The following is a 16,315-nucleotide window of genomic DNA, read 5'->3' as shown; positions in this document are numbered from 1 at the left end:
GAGTCTTATAGTGTAATTATACTTTCTGTCTACAGATGTCCACACACTGGTGTCCTATTTGTGCCGGTGCAGTAATGATGCTCAGATCGGCTCTGACGTCATCTGAATCCACATGTATGCATAAATCATCCACCTGCCATCCACCTTTTTTAAGATTATTTTTTTGGCATTTCTGCCTTATTTGACAGTCACAGTAGAGAGAGACAGGAAAGGTAGGGGAGAGAGAGGGAATGACATGCAGTAAATGGCCCAAAGTCAGATTCAAACCCACGACACTGTGATCAGGATGCAGCCTTAACAAGTGGTACATGCTCTTACCAGTGAGCTACTGGGGCACCCCACCTGGACATTTGACAAAAAATGAAGATTAAAATATGTTTAGAGAATTTGATTAATATTTTCCTCATTAATGATGTATTATTTCACCCATCCACTATTAATCATAATCTTAATTTTTATGACCCGATCCACAGATTATCAGTGGTACCTGCAGATGTAAATGCAATCTGTACATCACTATCACGCGGACTGTCTGCGTCTTCCAGCACAGCACTCTCACCTGTATTCAGACACCAACTACATCTGTGTGAGCATCCCCGTCCGCATGGACACAGATGGTATCAGAGCCTATCAGAGTCATAGTGTAAACCCTTATAGAGGCTCAGACACACTTTCCACGTTCTGACAACATTTATGTCATGAGGACCCTCACAGACATCTTCTAAACCGCTTATCCTCACAAGGGTCGCAGGCCTCACAGACATGGAAAGTATAATTTGGCCTTGAGGAAGATCATTTCAAGTGATGCTTGACAAAAGCCACTCTAGCTAGAAGTCCATTTCTGCAGTAGGTCAGTCAGCAACATGTGCACTCTCTGTAATACTGAAGACAGGAGTTTTATAGTTTTGCCAGTGCAGTATTGAGTGTTTTCCGAAGTACACTTAGATAAACTGTCAAAACTAGTTTAGCATTCAAGCTGTTCAGTGTGCATATTTATAATGCCAGCCTTTAAATAGAGATTCATGAGTCAGTATGAGGTATCTAATGTACCTCATTTAAGCTTCTTCATCCTTTTTGAAATGCACTTTATCATCAACAGTGAAACAATGAAACACTTAATTTAAGGGCGCAGTACTTTATTCATAAAAATTTATTCATGCCAGTTTCACCTCATCATTTATATATCTTATTTTACTATGGAAAGAAAAACAAGTGAAGTGGAACCACTTGCCAACATACCCTCTTTATCCCTCCTTGCTGAAGCTTTGGCACACTTAAAGCAATAAATTTTAATGATAGGTCTAATTCAGACGCAGTAAACTACAACTGTGTTTTCAATAGAAATACTTCTTTTCGTAGTAGGCCTACTTAACATTTGACACATGTCAGCTTCTCAGCTGAATGAAGCAGCTGCTGAGCAGGATGTTAGTAGATCCTGAGATTAGGTTTAGGTGGTGACAAAACAGAAATTAACATGTGGTACCTCCTGCGCTAAATGACAGCTTTAAAATGGAATAATACTCATCAATAAGAAATAATGAGAGGAAAATATTGTTACAGCTGGTTAGACTTGATGGCACAACACATGGCAAGTGAGTTTGCTTTGTTTCACTCACGACAGGCTGCCAAGTGCACTCAGTCTTACTGCACATAGATCATATAAACTCAGAATGGATTTATCCTCACAGAGAGAGGGGGGGGGGGGCGAGTGCACAACTCCGCTTCAGATTGCTTCTTACTGTTGAAAAATGTTAGAGCGACCAAATGGCTCATATTCATGTATTTGACAGCTTCATGGTTTTGGAATCATTATTTTTCTCAGTCCTTTTCCTTATTGCAGCGTGTCAGCATGTTTGATGTGTATATTTAATTATGAGCAAAATGTTCCAAATTTTTATTCATCTCTTCAAAATGTAGCTCTTAGGGAGCATTCAGAGGTCGAGGGAGCAGCGAAGTGTTCAGATGTTTGCAGCATCCAGTCATCTTCCTCAATCCAAATCTCACACATTGTACAACTCTGTGCAACTAGACTACTCACAGCCTTTGAGCTATGCTGTAGCCAGAAGAGTGATTTGTGAAAACACGCAACTAACAACCACTTCACTCTCTCTCAATCGCTATGTATTTTGATCTGTTGCAATACAGCACTCTCCACACGGCCTTTCTAATTTTTTATATGGCCTGCGAGAGGCTGCATGTAAATCTATGTGATAAATTATGATAAATATATTAACACAGGCTACAGGCCCACTTAGGTGGCTGTTAGTCTGATACAAAGTCTTTTACTATATTCATGCTGTCTTCTGTCATTATGGATGTGGACCTTTCAGAAAAACACCATGCCTCCTAGGTTTGTTTGATGTATCCCAATGTTTTGCGCATGTGGGTCAAGCTTTGTAGCCCTTTCTGCACTAGGCTACTTTTTGTATGTCTGGAATTGATTATTATGAAACCATTAAAGTGGAAGAAAAGAAATACATGTCTATTTTATGTAATGTAATAGCAAATACATTAACATTAATAGGGTGAGCGTAAGAGGTACCTGTGGCTATTCATTGACAGATTTTTCTGTGTGGCCCACAAACCCCAAGTGAATTTTCAGTTCTGCCCACTTACCACTGAAGTTGAACAGTCCTGCTCTACAGCGTATGAAGCTTCAGATTAGTTTTATACCCATTGAGACTAAGTCAGTAATATTACATGGTGCAGGTGTGGGATGGTGCTGGGCAGACTTAGTGATGATGTCCAGGGCTCTGACATGCTTATTACAGTGACACATGGTTCCTCTGAGCTGCTAACGGCGGTGAAGGTTAGTGGTCACAGACACTTGCTTTATATTGGAGCGCTAGTTTTGCCTTCATCAAGCCTCATTGTGACCATATACATTATAAATAGGCTGTATTCACATCAATTTGTTAAGAATTTGCCTTGAACATAGAAAATCAAGGCTTTCCAGCGCTAAAAGGTCAGATGCATACTACTCTAATTCACTATTTACAAGCAGTTAAAGTATAAAAACATGTTTTGCATCCTAATGATTACCTGTAACATACTATTGGAGATACCTGCACCTGTAGATACTAAATGCAATATGTCTTCAATTCAAAAATCAAAACACCAACAAAATCAGTGGTGGGTGGACAGTGATACAACAGGGGGCGCTCTATTGTGAGTCCAAAGAGCTTTAAACACTGTGCCCTTAAATGAATTGTAACTGTAATTCAGAAAAAAAGAAAAAGAAAAACGTGGGCATTGAATTGGTTTATTTTTACCATTTAAGTCCACTGACTGAACTGTAGGCTAACATTACATGCAATATGTTCACTCTTTCTTATTTTTTCGTTTTCTTGTGAAGGAGAACACAAAGGTCAAGCCTGAGAAGAACCATTCAGCTGCCTGTGGACCAGACTTTAGCTGAGGGGGGTATGAGAGGGGATAGGAGCCAGACCTGCAGTGCAGGAGGGAGGATTTGGTTTCACCCCTGGGTATGTTGAGTGGAGGTCTGTTTCTCACACCAGGGCAAACAGTATTTCACCATGTGGTATGAACCTGCAGACCCCTCTTAATGATGATAAATTGATGCCGGAATGAACCGAATAAATGCCTCTTCTGAGAACATTTCAAAACTATTTATTGCTTAGTCCACAAACAGTAAATTGAGGGTTAGGTTTGGTAGATATATTTCTGTTGTTTTGGGCACTTAGGCTAAATGATAGAATTCTATGCTGAGGAAAAAATGTCAAGCAGAGTTGTTATGATATCCATGAAAGACAGGGGGGGGGGACAACAGTAGTAATAAAATATCACTGGGTTTCATTTGAATACAAAAATTTCAGTGCAGGGCAAATGAGATCAAGCGTTTGGGCGTTTTCTTTGACGGGGAGGCTGTAATTTGTCCTCAAGGTTCACCTGAAACTATGAAGCCAAGGCTGCTGACTGGAGAACTGGTCTTTACGCACAACTTCCAGACTCCTCCCAAACATGCCCAAAAGAAAACCTCTTGTACCAGCAGGACCTGGCCACTGACAGACGCAGGCTCTCTCCACACTGACGGATGCTCAACAGCGGCTGAACGCCCCAAGTTCATATTTTACTACTTTTACACATCTCCAAAAAATGAGTGGCATTATTCTCATAGTGCTATGTGTGATGACATTACCGTCGTGCATGGAAGCTATCCACGGACTGTACAATTTTGGCCAACATGAATTATTCTACAAAAAGAACAACTGCAAGCCCATACCTGCAAACCTCCTCCTGTGCCACGACATAGAGTACACCGAGATGCGCCTCCCGAACCTGCTCGGACACGAAACCATGAATGAAGTTTTGCAGCAAGCTTCGTCTTGGATTCCGCTGGTTCAGAAGCAGTGCCATCCCGACACCAGAAAGTTCCTTTGCTCCCTTTTCGCCCCTGTGTGTCTGGACGATTTGGACGAGCCCATCCAGCCGTGCAGGTCTCTGTGCGAAAGCGTCAAACACGGCTGCGCACCTGTGATGTCCGCCTTTGGTTTCCCCTGGCCGGACATGCTGGACTGCAGCCGCTTTCCTCTCGACAATGACCTGTGCATCCCGCCTGCGGGCATCGAGAACTTTGTGCCAGTCACCACAGAGAGTACGGGTTTGTGATCAAGTCACTTCACTTTTTTATTTGCAAAGTCAACCTGCATGCGTCGACAGTACTTCAAGTCTAAAAAAGCCTTAAATGTGATGTAAAAGCAAATCCCCAAATATATGGGTACAAATTCTTTTTATACCAAATTTTGAGGAATGATTTATTAGCTCCATAATGAAGTATCCTATATTAACCCTTAGTGGGTAATAAGTGCTGTAAACTGCATGGGTTTTCCATACGCACTCATCAATTTATGACATGGGAATAAAAGAGGAATTATAAGAAACACTGTGCACACTGTATATTTTATTATGCATAGAGGGCCACAGAACAGTGTCAGTGAACTGGATAAGCTCCCTGTTTCTGTTGTAAGCCAGTTTAACATGAAACCCGCTGTCTTGGTTTTAGCAGTCACTGTTTCCATTAATGAAGTCTTATCTTTGTTTTAGTGCCCAGAGTCTGTGATGCTTGCAAGGAGAGGGATGAAAATGACAATGAAATTGTTGACAACCTCTGCAAAAATGATTTTGGTAAGTCCACCCACTTATTTAGTCAGACTGGTGGTTCCCAAAGTGAGACTCAGGGACCCCAGGAGGGGGGGTCCTTAAGGGGATTCCAGGGACTCTCCAGCAAAATGAGGAGTAGGTTAAACACTGTTACGCCTACTTCATGTACTAGACTGCAGCAAAATGAAAGAATGTAATGACTGTTTTTACTGGAGGTTTCACTACCCCCACTGTTATCTCCCCACCTACAGTGTGTAATTCTGTGCTTAAACATATCTAAATACAAAAATGATCTCAGCAGGGGTAACTTAGGAAAACATGACATCAATATGATCAATTAAAAGACAACCTTTTGGAGCAAAGTATGTGGGCTCATCGCTACATTTCTGCAGAATATGTACGAGCTGATGAGTAATAAGTCCCTTGACCAAACCCTTGTCAGACGAGGGTCTTCCATTTTAGAAAGTGTAAGAGGCCCTGCATATAAAGTATTTCTGAAAAGCATCACAATGTTCATTTCTTACTTTCCATCTTCCCCCAACAAGCTCTGAAAATCAAAGTTAAGGAGATCTCCTACATAAACGGGGACACCAAGATTGTGCCAGAGACCAAGAGCAAGACCATTTACAAGCTGAACGGTGTGACCGAGCGCGACCTGAGGAAGACGGTGCTGTGGCTGCGGGACGGCCTGCAGTGTGTCTGTGAGGAGATGAACGACATCAACGCTGCCTACCTGGTCATGGGCCAGAAGATGGACGGCCATCTGGTCATCACCTCGCTGAAGCGCTGGCAGAGGGGCCAGCGTGAGTTTAAGAGGATCTCCCGCAGCATCCGCAAGCTGCAGTGCTGAAAGAAAAACACCTGTTTATGTCACTGTTAGAGATGAGTTTTAACTTGACTCCTTCATAACCTCCATAACCTTTATCTCTGTACCACTTGCTCTCAATCCTGGTCTCCAAGGCCCAAAAATACTGCTGGTTCTCTATCCTACCTTCCAGTTAATTGCAGTTAATTACATTCACTTGACATCACAGGTGATTAGATGGCTAGAATGAAAGCCAGCAAATCATAAGTAGGTGCAGTCTAGGATAAGTAACTACATTATTCCTGTAGGGATAGAGTTTGTCTGTTGTACTCAATAGACCCTTTTCACAGAAGCCTTTATGACACAAAAAGCAGGGTAAGCACATGTATTACAAATGACATAAAATAATGTTCCATTCTAATGAATCATTGCTGAGTCTTTCCAGTGAGCCAGAATAAACAATAACCAGGACCCTGGCTGTGCTAGACCCTAAAGGAGCCCAGCCTTCATTTATGTCATTAGCAACATCTCTGTTTACCCTGCTATTTCATGTCAAAACAGCTGCTGTGAAAAAGGTGTATTGTGAGTTTATAATGATATTACTGTGTTTCACGGCTTTTTCTATTTCATATGGCATCATTAGACATAAAGTTTTGCGGTATTCTTCTGAAAAAAAATTACAGGATTACTGTTCTTTTTAGTAAGGGATGCCTCATTGTTTTAACAAAGTTAAAGCAACAGTGATTCCTTGCTTTGACCCTCAGCAGTGTTCAAGCTCTTATCAGTACTCCAGTATTGGCTTCAGGAATGAACCACATTACAGAATGAGGCAAGAAGCAGAGGGCCCTCACAGATTAAGATAAGACTTCATAATAAAAGCATTCATGTCAAACACCAGAAACAGAAAAGCTCTGCTGGATAATTAAGGGGGAGTGATGAGAGTCTTGCAAATACATAAGCAGTATTTGTTTCCATTTGGGAAGTTAGTTCTGTCGTTGTTCTGCAGACACAGTTACAAAGATGGATACATGTTAAGTTGCATATTGGTGAGTGATTTTGTGACATAGTGTCATGCTCAAAGACAAGACCATGTTTGTGTTTTTGTATCATTTTCTCAAGCAAAAATGAGAGATAGCTGGCTATATTCTCTGCCTGTTCAGCATTATGTTTGATATATTCTTGGTAATCTTTTTTTTTTTTTTTTTTTTTTTTTTTGTACTTGAGCCTTAATACTGCACTGCATAGCCGACTTTTATAACACAGTATGATAAATGGAATATTTTTCTACTTCATTCATATCTCATTTTAAGGTTGATTATGTAGTTTTGGATTGCAACTTCATCCTGTCATTTGATGAGTTTCGTGTTTTCTCCATGAACAGTTTCATGTCCTGGTTTATGAGATATCAGTTATGAATTATCAGATTTTCTGTTGGTAATAATTATAAGTGAATGAGCATACCTTGGTAAGCGCGAATAATAATCACTCTTTTGTGTGTATGTGTGCAATGTAAAGTATTTTTTTTTTGGGAGTATTACTCTGTAAATATCAAATATTGTGTTTTATTCTTGTATAAAGTTTTCAGCGATAAATAAGCATAAATGTCAGCTAAATGTTTGAAATGGCTCCTCACACAAACCTGAAGGCAAATAAAAAAAGTCTGACCACATTTCTGGAAATTTGTTCAGTGCGGGAGACAATTAAAGCCAGACATAAGAGTGGCTTTATCCTGAACAGCTGTATTATTTGTATGTATTTGTATGTTTCTAGCTTCGGGTGAGCAGACATTCCAGTTATAAATACCCCCAGAACAGCCTTATTTCCATCGTCCAAAGTAACTAAAAGGTAGGAATTAAATTTATTGTTAATTTAATAGCGCCATCTATTGGAAGAGAGTGACAACACAAGGTCATGGAATTAAAGCAATCACCCGCCACAGCACCCCCTTTTATTTTATTCCCTTTTTTTCGTACACTCACAATTTATTCTCAAATCGTTGCTTTCGTTAACTGCTGCAATCCTATTATGCCTTCACACATTTTTATTTCCCGAGAAAAAAAATTCAGTGGCATCATTAAAACTGATTTTCCACAAAAGGTCACACTGATCCTATTTTTTTTTTCTTTTTTTTTTTTTCTTTTCATCCAAAACACACATTTAGTACAGTTTGCTGAGGTTTCTGAGCGGGAAGGCCTATGAAGGCTGTTCTGTACCTGCGTGGAATTTTGAGACAGCCATTGTAAGTAAATAAACAAATAAATTAATAAACACTTTTTTTTTTTTTTTTTTTTGGCTTTTATTTACATTAACGTGTTCGTCACGAGTGTGGCAGTGGGCTGCTAAATCTATTGCAACATGAATCATTCCGCAAGTTCGTTTAGCAACGACCTCAACCACCAAAAGCATCAAGCAGAGCGTCAGCGGCTGTGGATACAACACCAATGTATATTGTAACCACAGTGACATCATGTCTGCTGTAGGTCCACCCAGCCGAAATGTTTTCATGAAGCAGTGCAAACGTGTAGCTGAGGATCCAGCGGAAAACAAGGAGTATGCTATAAGTCATGCAGCAGCATTATGTCATCTGATCATGGGAAAATCCAACTGTGCATATTTCTACATCCTGTAAACTATGTAGTGATGTTACAATGGGCTGTCATTATGTACATCTATAGGTGACAAAACTATGGGGCCAATTTGTGCCCAAGAAGACACGAGTTCTCATGATGGGAGCTGTTTTCTTACTATAATTACGCGATGATCAATAGTTCATCATAGTTCATCATATATAATCTATACCATCTTGAAAGACTGATGATTGGCACTGAAAATGAAAGCATAACCTCATGGAGTTAACCCGCCTGTGAAGAAACTCCCCTGTACTAATGAAATGCCACCTGCACCACAACATCCCTTAACAATGAGGCTTTTTTAGTGATCTAAATTTAAGTTTATTTCTGAACACGACTCATTTCTTTAGTTTTACAGTACTACCGCTACACGGGTATTTCTTTTTATAGGCATTAATTCTTCCATATTTCTCATAGGCATGATGCTATAACTCAGACTATACAACACCATCAGTGCAGTTTTACTCTGAGTGCTAAAATCAATCGGGAAAACTTGACTGCATTAGTCGATTTATTATCGATTTTGATCTATTGATTGATTGAGAGATTGGTGAACTGGCGTTATTGATTATAGTCTTCTAAAAGAACCAAGGAACATTGTTATTACAATAGGAGACTAATCATATGTTCATTTCTTGGACTGTCTACAATTAAAGCAAAACTAATTCACTAGGATGGCAATAGCCTATTAGGCTACAGTGGCAACGTAATATAAACAAGACACTAAAGATTGCATATAATACTGGGGCAGTGTATTATTGTAATCCTACTGTAAAATAAGTGAGTAATTGCTGAGGTTTGGTGGCAGTAATTTATTGCTCCAGATGTGACCATATTTGAGTAACATCATCTTAGCCACTGTCGCGCCGATTCCTCAGAAGAAAGGACCGTGTCACCATTATCGGCAGCCTCCGACTCATGTATTAGTTTGGACATTTAACTCAAAGCTTCAAATGAAATCTCCCTCCCCCTCCTCCTCCTCCTTCTCTTCCTCCTCCACGCCGCTCTTGCATGGGCGTGGCCGTGACTTCGCAGCTCTGTCTAAATCTGGAAAGACAGTGTAGTTGACTCAAGACAGAAAACTGTGAAGCTGATACACACCTTAGGGCCAAAAAAAGAAAAGAAATGAAAAGAAAAAAAATTAACCAACCTCCGGAAGAGGTTTGAGATGCAGGAGCGGCTGGGAGCCCATATCCAAGGAGTCAGGCTCATGTCATAAACCCTGCGCTTGTGCTGCCTTCACACACTGTCGGAAATACCATCATTGCGACTTAAGGCGAGATGTGCAGCCCAGCAAAATGATTGGGAAAGGGGGAATTTTCTCTAATACCCAAGTTGCCCAGATGTGACGTGTAAGGGGAACCTTTGGAGACCATGTGAACAATTGATGGGAAAAGTGATGTCGCCTATTGTGTCGTTACGGCTTAATCATTGTTTGTCATTTAATACAAATGATTAATTCCGAGGCACATCTATATTTTTATTGTTAAGTTGCGGCGCACAAGCGGCTACATTTTAAAACGTATTTATTTAGTTAGTAAATGCCTTGGAAAAGTAATACACAATTTATCCTCTTCGCAGAAACTGCTGTTTTACAGGAACTAGCCTACTTTTGTCATTATTTCCATGCAAAAGCACGTGAACGCACAGTGAGTCGCATTTATGACTTCGACCCTTGGAGGAAGGAGTTTGTGAAGGCAACCGAGGGCAGTGCTGCTTTTAGTTTTTCATCTCTTGAGTAACACAGGGACTGTTTTGCCTGCACTTATGATATGTATGTTTGTGCGTCTGTTCCATTTGTGCTAATATAAAACCTTTCGCCTGCCAGTGATGGGCGATGGTGAATCGCTCAGAGCAGGCAGGGCTCAATTTGACGAAGCTCAAAAAGTACGTGGGGAAGTCCCCTAGGAAATCCCCAGAAGTGTCGGAAATATTATCGTCGAGACTGGTGCGCCACAGCTCCAACACAGTTGCTATGCTCGGTCCATGTCTGAAGACCTAACGCCAGAGCAGAGACGTCAAATGCTGGATTATTAAAAGTTGATCTTGTGTCATATCTGCGAAGCTTGCAATGGATAGCGTCAATTGTCTAAACATGGATACCGACATGCTGAAAGACAAAATCCGGAGCTACAACACGCTGAATACGATGTATCACGAAACGCGTCAAGAGATTGACATTTTGAACAAGCAAATCTACATGAAGGACAACTTAATTGCAGATTTAAAGGCCAAGTTGGGGAGATATGAGAGGATCTGCATCGGTGTGGAGGATAACGATCCTGTGGTCCTCGGGCCGTCCAAGTCTTTGTTGGAGAGCTTGTGTAAAGAAATCTGCAAACTGAAACAAAAGAGAAACGAAGCAGAGGTCAAAGCATCTCGCCAGGCAGAAATCAGCCAACAAGTGAGTAAGATTTCATAGTTTATTCCCTACTAGGTATTACATTTTGTACACAAAAGGCAGAAGGCAGCAGCTTTGATCATTTGGCAGCTGAACAAAGCTGAGATTACAAGTTTGCACACTGGAAAGTACACTAACTCTGCTCTATGTGAGTGCAAAGCCTACTGTATTTTTTACACTGGCCCCAACTTAATGATAAGCTAAATAAAAATAAAAATAAAAAACTTCACTTTATCTTTTAAGATGTCCAATGTTCTTTACCGCCCAAAAACTGCAGAAGTTATGTAATACGTTTTAAAAGGATATTACTACCCTATTAACACCTGCATGATTTTTTTTTTTTTTTTTTTTTTTTTTTTTTTGCCATGGGCAGTATAAAATATAACAAGTTTATAAGCCTTCATATGAATATTGAAGTGATATTCTTTTATTCCCCTGTTGAGGGTCATTTACTTGAATTGGGTAGGTTAGTATAATGTCTTTTTTGAGTTTGAATTCTCTATTGAATATGTATTTTCAATTATTAGTGTGTAGAGGCCATATAGAATAAGGACTGTTCCTAAAATGTATGGTTGAAAGAAAAGGTAAACAAAAGTAAAAGTAGGCTTTTTTTTTTTTTTTTTTTTTTGTGGTATGCTGTGGGCTTCCGTGACTATATCCTTCATGTGATGTGAAGGAAAAAAAACAACAACCCTGCTCTGAAAAAAAAGTGTTCCCCTCCCAACAATATGATATGCTCAAGGGCAAATCACGTCTCTCCTCCAGGAGATCCAGAGGGTGCGTGTGCAGCTCAAAGAGAAGGAGAGGGAGCTGGAGAGCGTCAGGTGTCAGCCGGACCATGAGAAGGATCAGGAGATCCAGAGGCTGCGCTCTGCCCTGGAGGAGCGAGACCGGGCCGAGGCCACCAGGGCCGTGCTCTGCAACTCCCTGGCCGAGGAGGCCGATCAGCTGCGCGGCCAGCTGGGTGCCACAGTAAAGGTGTGTCAGGAGCTGCTGGCCAGGCTGGAGAGAGAGAAGAAGGGAGGAGCAGTGGAGGAGATGCCACTGCAACAGAAAGCCAGAGAGGTGGGTAACACCTTGGCCATAGTGGCTGCCTGTGTTTAAGTGCTCACACAGATATATGTATATATGTATAGAAGACTGGTTTAAATCTCATGTGTGTTCTCTTAACACAGAGTGCATTGCTGTTTCTTTCTATTTATTTTTGAGGATGGGCTTGTTTTAACTTGTTTTTCCATATTTTATTATAGATGACGGAGTCTGTCAATGCTCAGATCTGCCAACTTCAGGAGGAGAATCATCAGCTAAAGCAGCGAGTGGCATATGTAAGTTGATAAATATGATGTAAAGCACATGCTATATTTTTATGTTTGTATATCTATAGAAAATCTGATAACTGAGTTGGACCCTGAGAGCATAATACTGAAAATGTAGCTATTTCATAAGGTTTAACCCAGCTTTCTGTTTCAACTCTTCCTTTTAGGTGGAAAGTCTGAATGCTAAATGGCAGAAGTATGATTCCAGCAGGGAGGAATATGTTCGAGGGTTATGTCAGAGGCTGAAGGAGACCAGCACCCGCATCATGTCCAGTTCTGGTCCAGGAGCAGCGGGGCCTGAGCACAGGGCCGGGCTAGGCTTGGTGTCTGGTCTGGGCCCCGTCAGCAGCGGATTGCTTCATCAGGAGATTTCCAGGCTGAATGGCCTGCTGGAGGAGAAGATGAGCGAGTGTGTGAGGCTGGGCCGGGAAGTGGATGAGATAAGGAGGCGAGACCAAGAGCGGATTCAGACACTGGAGCAGCAGGTCAGTGCCTTCCTCTGCGCTTAACTCACAATTACACATGCAGTTTGTTTTGTAAGCTTTATTCGCATAAGATATAGTGATCCATTGTGTCAGTCACTTAGACAAATATGAAAAACTGAGTCAAGAGACTCAGTTTTCTTGACTCAGAGAGACTAACTCAAATCTGCCTATCCTTCCTCAGGTTCTCATCTACACAGAGGACTTTAAGTCAGAGCGGGCTGACAGAGAGAGAGCACAGGGCCGCATCCAAGACCTGAAGGACGAGATTATTCAGTTGCAGCAGCAGCTGCACAAACAGGTGAGACAACAGCCCTTCATTTTGGTGGACAGAGTGCATCCAGTCACTTTCAGTTCTTTTTATCAGTTAGCCCACCTTCTCATAATTGCCGGCCGATGCAATCGTGTAATAACCGCATGATTTTTTTTTTGTGTCCAGGGTGCAAGTAGAGAGAACCGAGATGCCGCACCTGTGTGTCGCGTCCACATTGGACACAGAATCACTTCCAGGCGGCACAAAGACTCTGCAGAACACTTGAGGAGAACCGGTGTGGAGCCGCCGAAACAACCCGCGGCAGCAACAACGCCAAACCTGGCCTGGAATGAATGTCAAGGCTTGTCAGAGCTACAGTGCCCGAGATGCCTCACCACGTTCGACGACAGGGATGCAGCCGAGTACCTGAATCATTGCGAAGAGTGCGCCAAGTTGTGAGTGGTACAACCCCCGTTTGGATAATAAGACAATTCAATGTTGCTGACAATAACCGAACACTGAAGAACAGCACTACATGTCAGAGAAACGTTTTTGATTCAGAAAGACTTGACTACAGTTTAAACTAGTCCATGTAATGTGTTTTTGTAGATCACGATACAGAATTGTACATCCCAGAGTTCCCCTGGTTTCATCGTGCCTCTCTTAGCCCAAGTATAGTTTCTTTTGAATGCTGTGCTCTGTGTGGCGAGGCAAGGGGTTGTACTTGTGGCAAAGTGGATGTCAATGCAATATATGAATGTCATATACCTCAACTTTGCATCAAATTATCAAACCTGTTGCACTTTGACTTTTAGCCAAAAACTGATCGTAGAGATTTGTGATGCATAAGCTTCTTATCTGGATCTAGACGTCTGGTTGACAATTTGGTGCTATTGTGTTTTTTTTGGTTTTTTTTTTGATTGAGCTTTACATGTTTCTTGTCTGTAAATTATGTATTCTTAATAATGGAATGAAAATATATCACAGTATTATATTAATATTTATTCTCTTCACATAAGTACTTTTTCGCAAAAAGGCAACTCCTTACAGTGCAATGTAAAAATTAAAAAAAAAGTGCCTTTTTCACCATTTTCATTTAACAGGATCATGTTTTGTCCGTAAGGGTAAGCTTTTGGGGTCAAGCAGTCAAACACACAGCATCTGGAAAAAAAGAAAAAAAAAGTTTTGCGATACACTATTTGAAACAGTGTATGTAGAGATGCCATCTGAACTGACAAATTGCTTTTTTAAATTGGGTGCTGTTCCTGTTATTTTTTTTTTTCTTGAGCTTGCATAGAATATTTTTATAATAAAAGATTGTTGTTTATCCACACTTGATCACATGATGATTTATGTTGTGTTAATACGTGTTTTGCTATTGTGCGGTGTATTATGTTCCTCGGTCTCAAGCTCTAACCATAGATCATAGACAAACCGCTGAAATGTTGGTCCTACTTAGCTTGTGTGTGTGTGTGTGTGTGTGTGTGTGTGTGTGTGTGTGTGTGTCCATTGGTGTCACGTGTGTATGTGTGCACAGTGGAAAACCCCTTCCCAGCATAGCCTGAATGGGCACGCTGTACCGTGACAGCCAGATTCCCAGCTGTTGTGTGGCTGAAGTGAATACTACAAGGGTACTGACAAGACCATGGAGGCACTAGATCGAGTTACATCCAGACCCCAACAACTGCTATTGGATCAGGCGGTGACTAAAAAGTTCTCGCGTCAGTCTGAAGTTAGAAGTATCACTTTGACATAAAGCACAACAGGTTATGAATCAGTTGTCATGGGTTTGGTTTTAAGCACAGGAAGCTGGACATCCCCTGTAAAAAAGGAAGTAGGCAGTTACGGTGTATAGAGAAGACGCAGATGAAACAGCAAGCAGCTCTTTTTGTGTCTCTGTCTTTTATGCCATTTTACCTGATGAGATAGCTGCACATTTGCCTACAGTATGCCACTTACGTTTGATTAAAAGAAACAGGCCGATTCTGGATGTCAGGCCATTATTTCAAATCTGAAAATGAGATTCAATGAGGCAGAAAAAAAAACTGATTTTCTAAGCAAATATTATTTACTGATGTGTTAAGCAAAATAATAGCTGCTCTTTATATGAAGATTTCAGAGGCATTGCGCCTTTGTCCCCGTAACACATTCTGGTTACCTTTAGCAGAGGAAGTGTTGAAACCCTACAAAATGGTGTCAAGGCACTGGCTGTATAAACAGACAGAAGTTCAGAGGTTTCAAAGTTAGTGTGGTGCTCAAGTCACTAAGTCTCAAAATGACCTAGGGCATCACATGCTCACTTACTCATCAGCAGATTGGGAAAGATATTTGTGGCTGAATTAGTTCCCAACTCACTTACTCATTTGCATACACACCAGTCTGGCTCCAGTTTATGAAAGCACTCAAAAGCCGCATTCAATGAATGGAACTGTCAATGAATTTTATCTCTAAAGGGCAACTGTAGTAGCTCTGCTATTGGACAGCCATTGACGCATCTGCGCTGATAAAAGCACACAGAAGGCCCTAAAAAGCCATGGTGGGGATTCTCCCCCACCAGCACACACCTACACTTCTACTACAGGGTCTATATCTGAGCACACATCCACACACAAAAATGCACTACCCACCCAGCAGAGTGGAAAAAATAGGTCACACACATCCCCACCCCGGTGTCAGGGAACTTTTCTGCGAAACAAAGGCATGAGTTAATAAGAAAAGTCAAGTGATAGTGGTAAACTAGTTCCTGTTGAGAACAGGTTTCAAAGCATCAGGAGGTGGCTGTCGAATACTTCACAGAATGGGAAAACTTAAGTCTGACACTTATCCAGACAGATACAGAATGGATAGATTTGGCCTTTAATCTCATGTGTATCCAAAAAGAATGGGAATTTCCCATCATCACAAGGGAATTCCCAAAAATGGAGACGTTCTCCGGTTTATTTGAAAACAGCCTTTGACTAAGAAAGCAGACCATTTTAAGGTGCTGTATGTGAGGTGAGGTGAGGCGGCTGGTATTAATGCTGACTGCTTTTGTTAGCCTCTCTGATACGGACGTCCTGCGTGCTGGCCGTCAAAAACACAGTGGTTGAGTGTAGCCAGGAAAAGATGGGGGGTTTCCCCTCTGTGGAAGTGTATGTGATCCTGAAGCGCTCCAGGCAGTTGACAATGAAAAGATCAGCCTTCTGATTACAAGCTACAGGCAGCTCTTATCCCTTCTAATAATCCTATTGGCACTCACCCCTGTCATTGTCAGACCCTGCCCTGTGTGCACTAGATTCCACAGCACTATTGTGTTTTAATTCATCAC

The 16,315-nt window shown here is 41.3% G+C and overlaps 2 protein-coding genes across 2 annotated transcripts; both read left to right on the top strand.

The window, feature by feature from the left end:
• The first annotated feature begins 4,071 nt into the window (after positions 1-4,071).
• Positions 4,072-6,845, top strand: sfrp2 (secreted frizzled-related protein 2). The gene is made up of 3 exons (XM_030058159.1): positions 4,072-4,615; positions 5,065-5,145; positions 5,667-6,845. The coding sequence occupies exons 1-3, from the start codon at positions 4,117-4,119 to the stop codon at positions 5,969-5,971; spliced, it is 885 nt and encodes a 294-aa protein (XP_029914019.1). The 5' UTR covers positions 4,072-4,116; the 3' UTR covers positions 5,972-6,845.
• Positions 6,846-10,317: 3,472 nt separating this feature from the next.
• On the top strand, positions 10,318-14,316 carry tnip2 (TNFAIP3 interacting protein 2). Its single transcript, XM_030057404.1, has 6 exons — positions 10,318-10,960; positions 11,723-12,022; positions 12,208-12,282; positions 12,441-12,758; positions 12,940-13,056; positions 13,195-14,316. The coding sequence occupies exons 1-6, from the start codon at positions 10,628-10,630 to the stop codon at positions 13,465-13,467; spliced, it is 1,416 nt and encodes a 471-aa protein (XP_029913264.1). The 5' UTR covers positions 10,318-10,627; the 3' UTR covers positions 13,468-14,316.
• Positions 14,317-16,315: the final 1,999 nt, after the last annotated feature.

Source organism: Myripristis murdjan, chromosome 1, assembly GCF_902150065.1.
Source record: "Myripristis murdjan chromosome 1, fMyrMur1.1, whole genome shotgun sequence".
NCBI lineage: Eukaryota > Metazoa > Chordata > Actinopteri > Holocentriformes > Holocentridae > Myripristis > Myripristis murdjan.
The sequence above is the reverse complement of the archived record's forward strand: the minus strand, read 5'-3'. Positions and strand labels throughout refer to the sequence as shown.

Bases quoted from the DNA above. Each gene is read 5' to 3' on its own strand.
- tnip2 (XM_030057404.1), top strand. From the start codon at position 10,628: ATGGATAGCGTCAATTGTCTAAACATGGATACCGACATGCTGAAAGAC. The intron at 12,023-12,207 runs GTGGGTAACACC...ATTTTATTATAG, and splicing joins TGCAACAGAAAGCCAGAGAG to ATGACGGAGTCTGTCAATGC. The intron at 13,057-13,194 runs GTGAGACAACAG...TTTTGTGTCCAG, and splicing joins AGCAGCAGCTGCACAAACAG to GGTGCAAGTAGAGAGAACCG.
- sfrp2 (XM_030058159.1), top strand. From the start codon at position 4,117: ATGAGTGGCATTATTCTCATAGTGCTATGTGTGATGACATTACCGTCG. The intron at 4,616-5,064 runs GTACGGGTTTGT...TCTTTGTTTTAG, and splicing joins TGTGCCAGTCACCACAGAGA to TGCCCAGAGTCTGTGATGCT. The intron at 5,146-5,666 runs GTAAGTCCACCC...TCCCCCAACAAG, and splicing joins CCTCTGCAAAAATGATTTTG to CTCTGAAAATCAAAGTTAAG.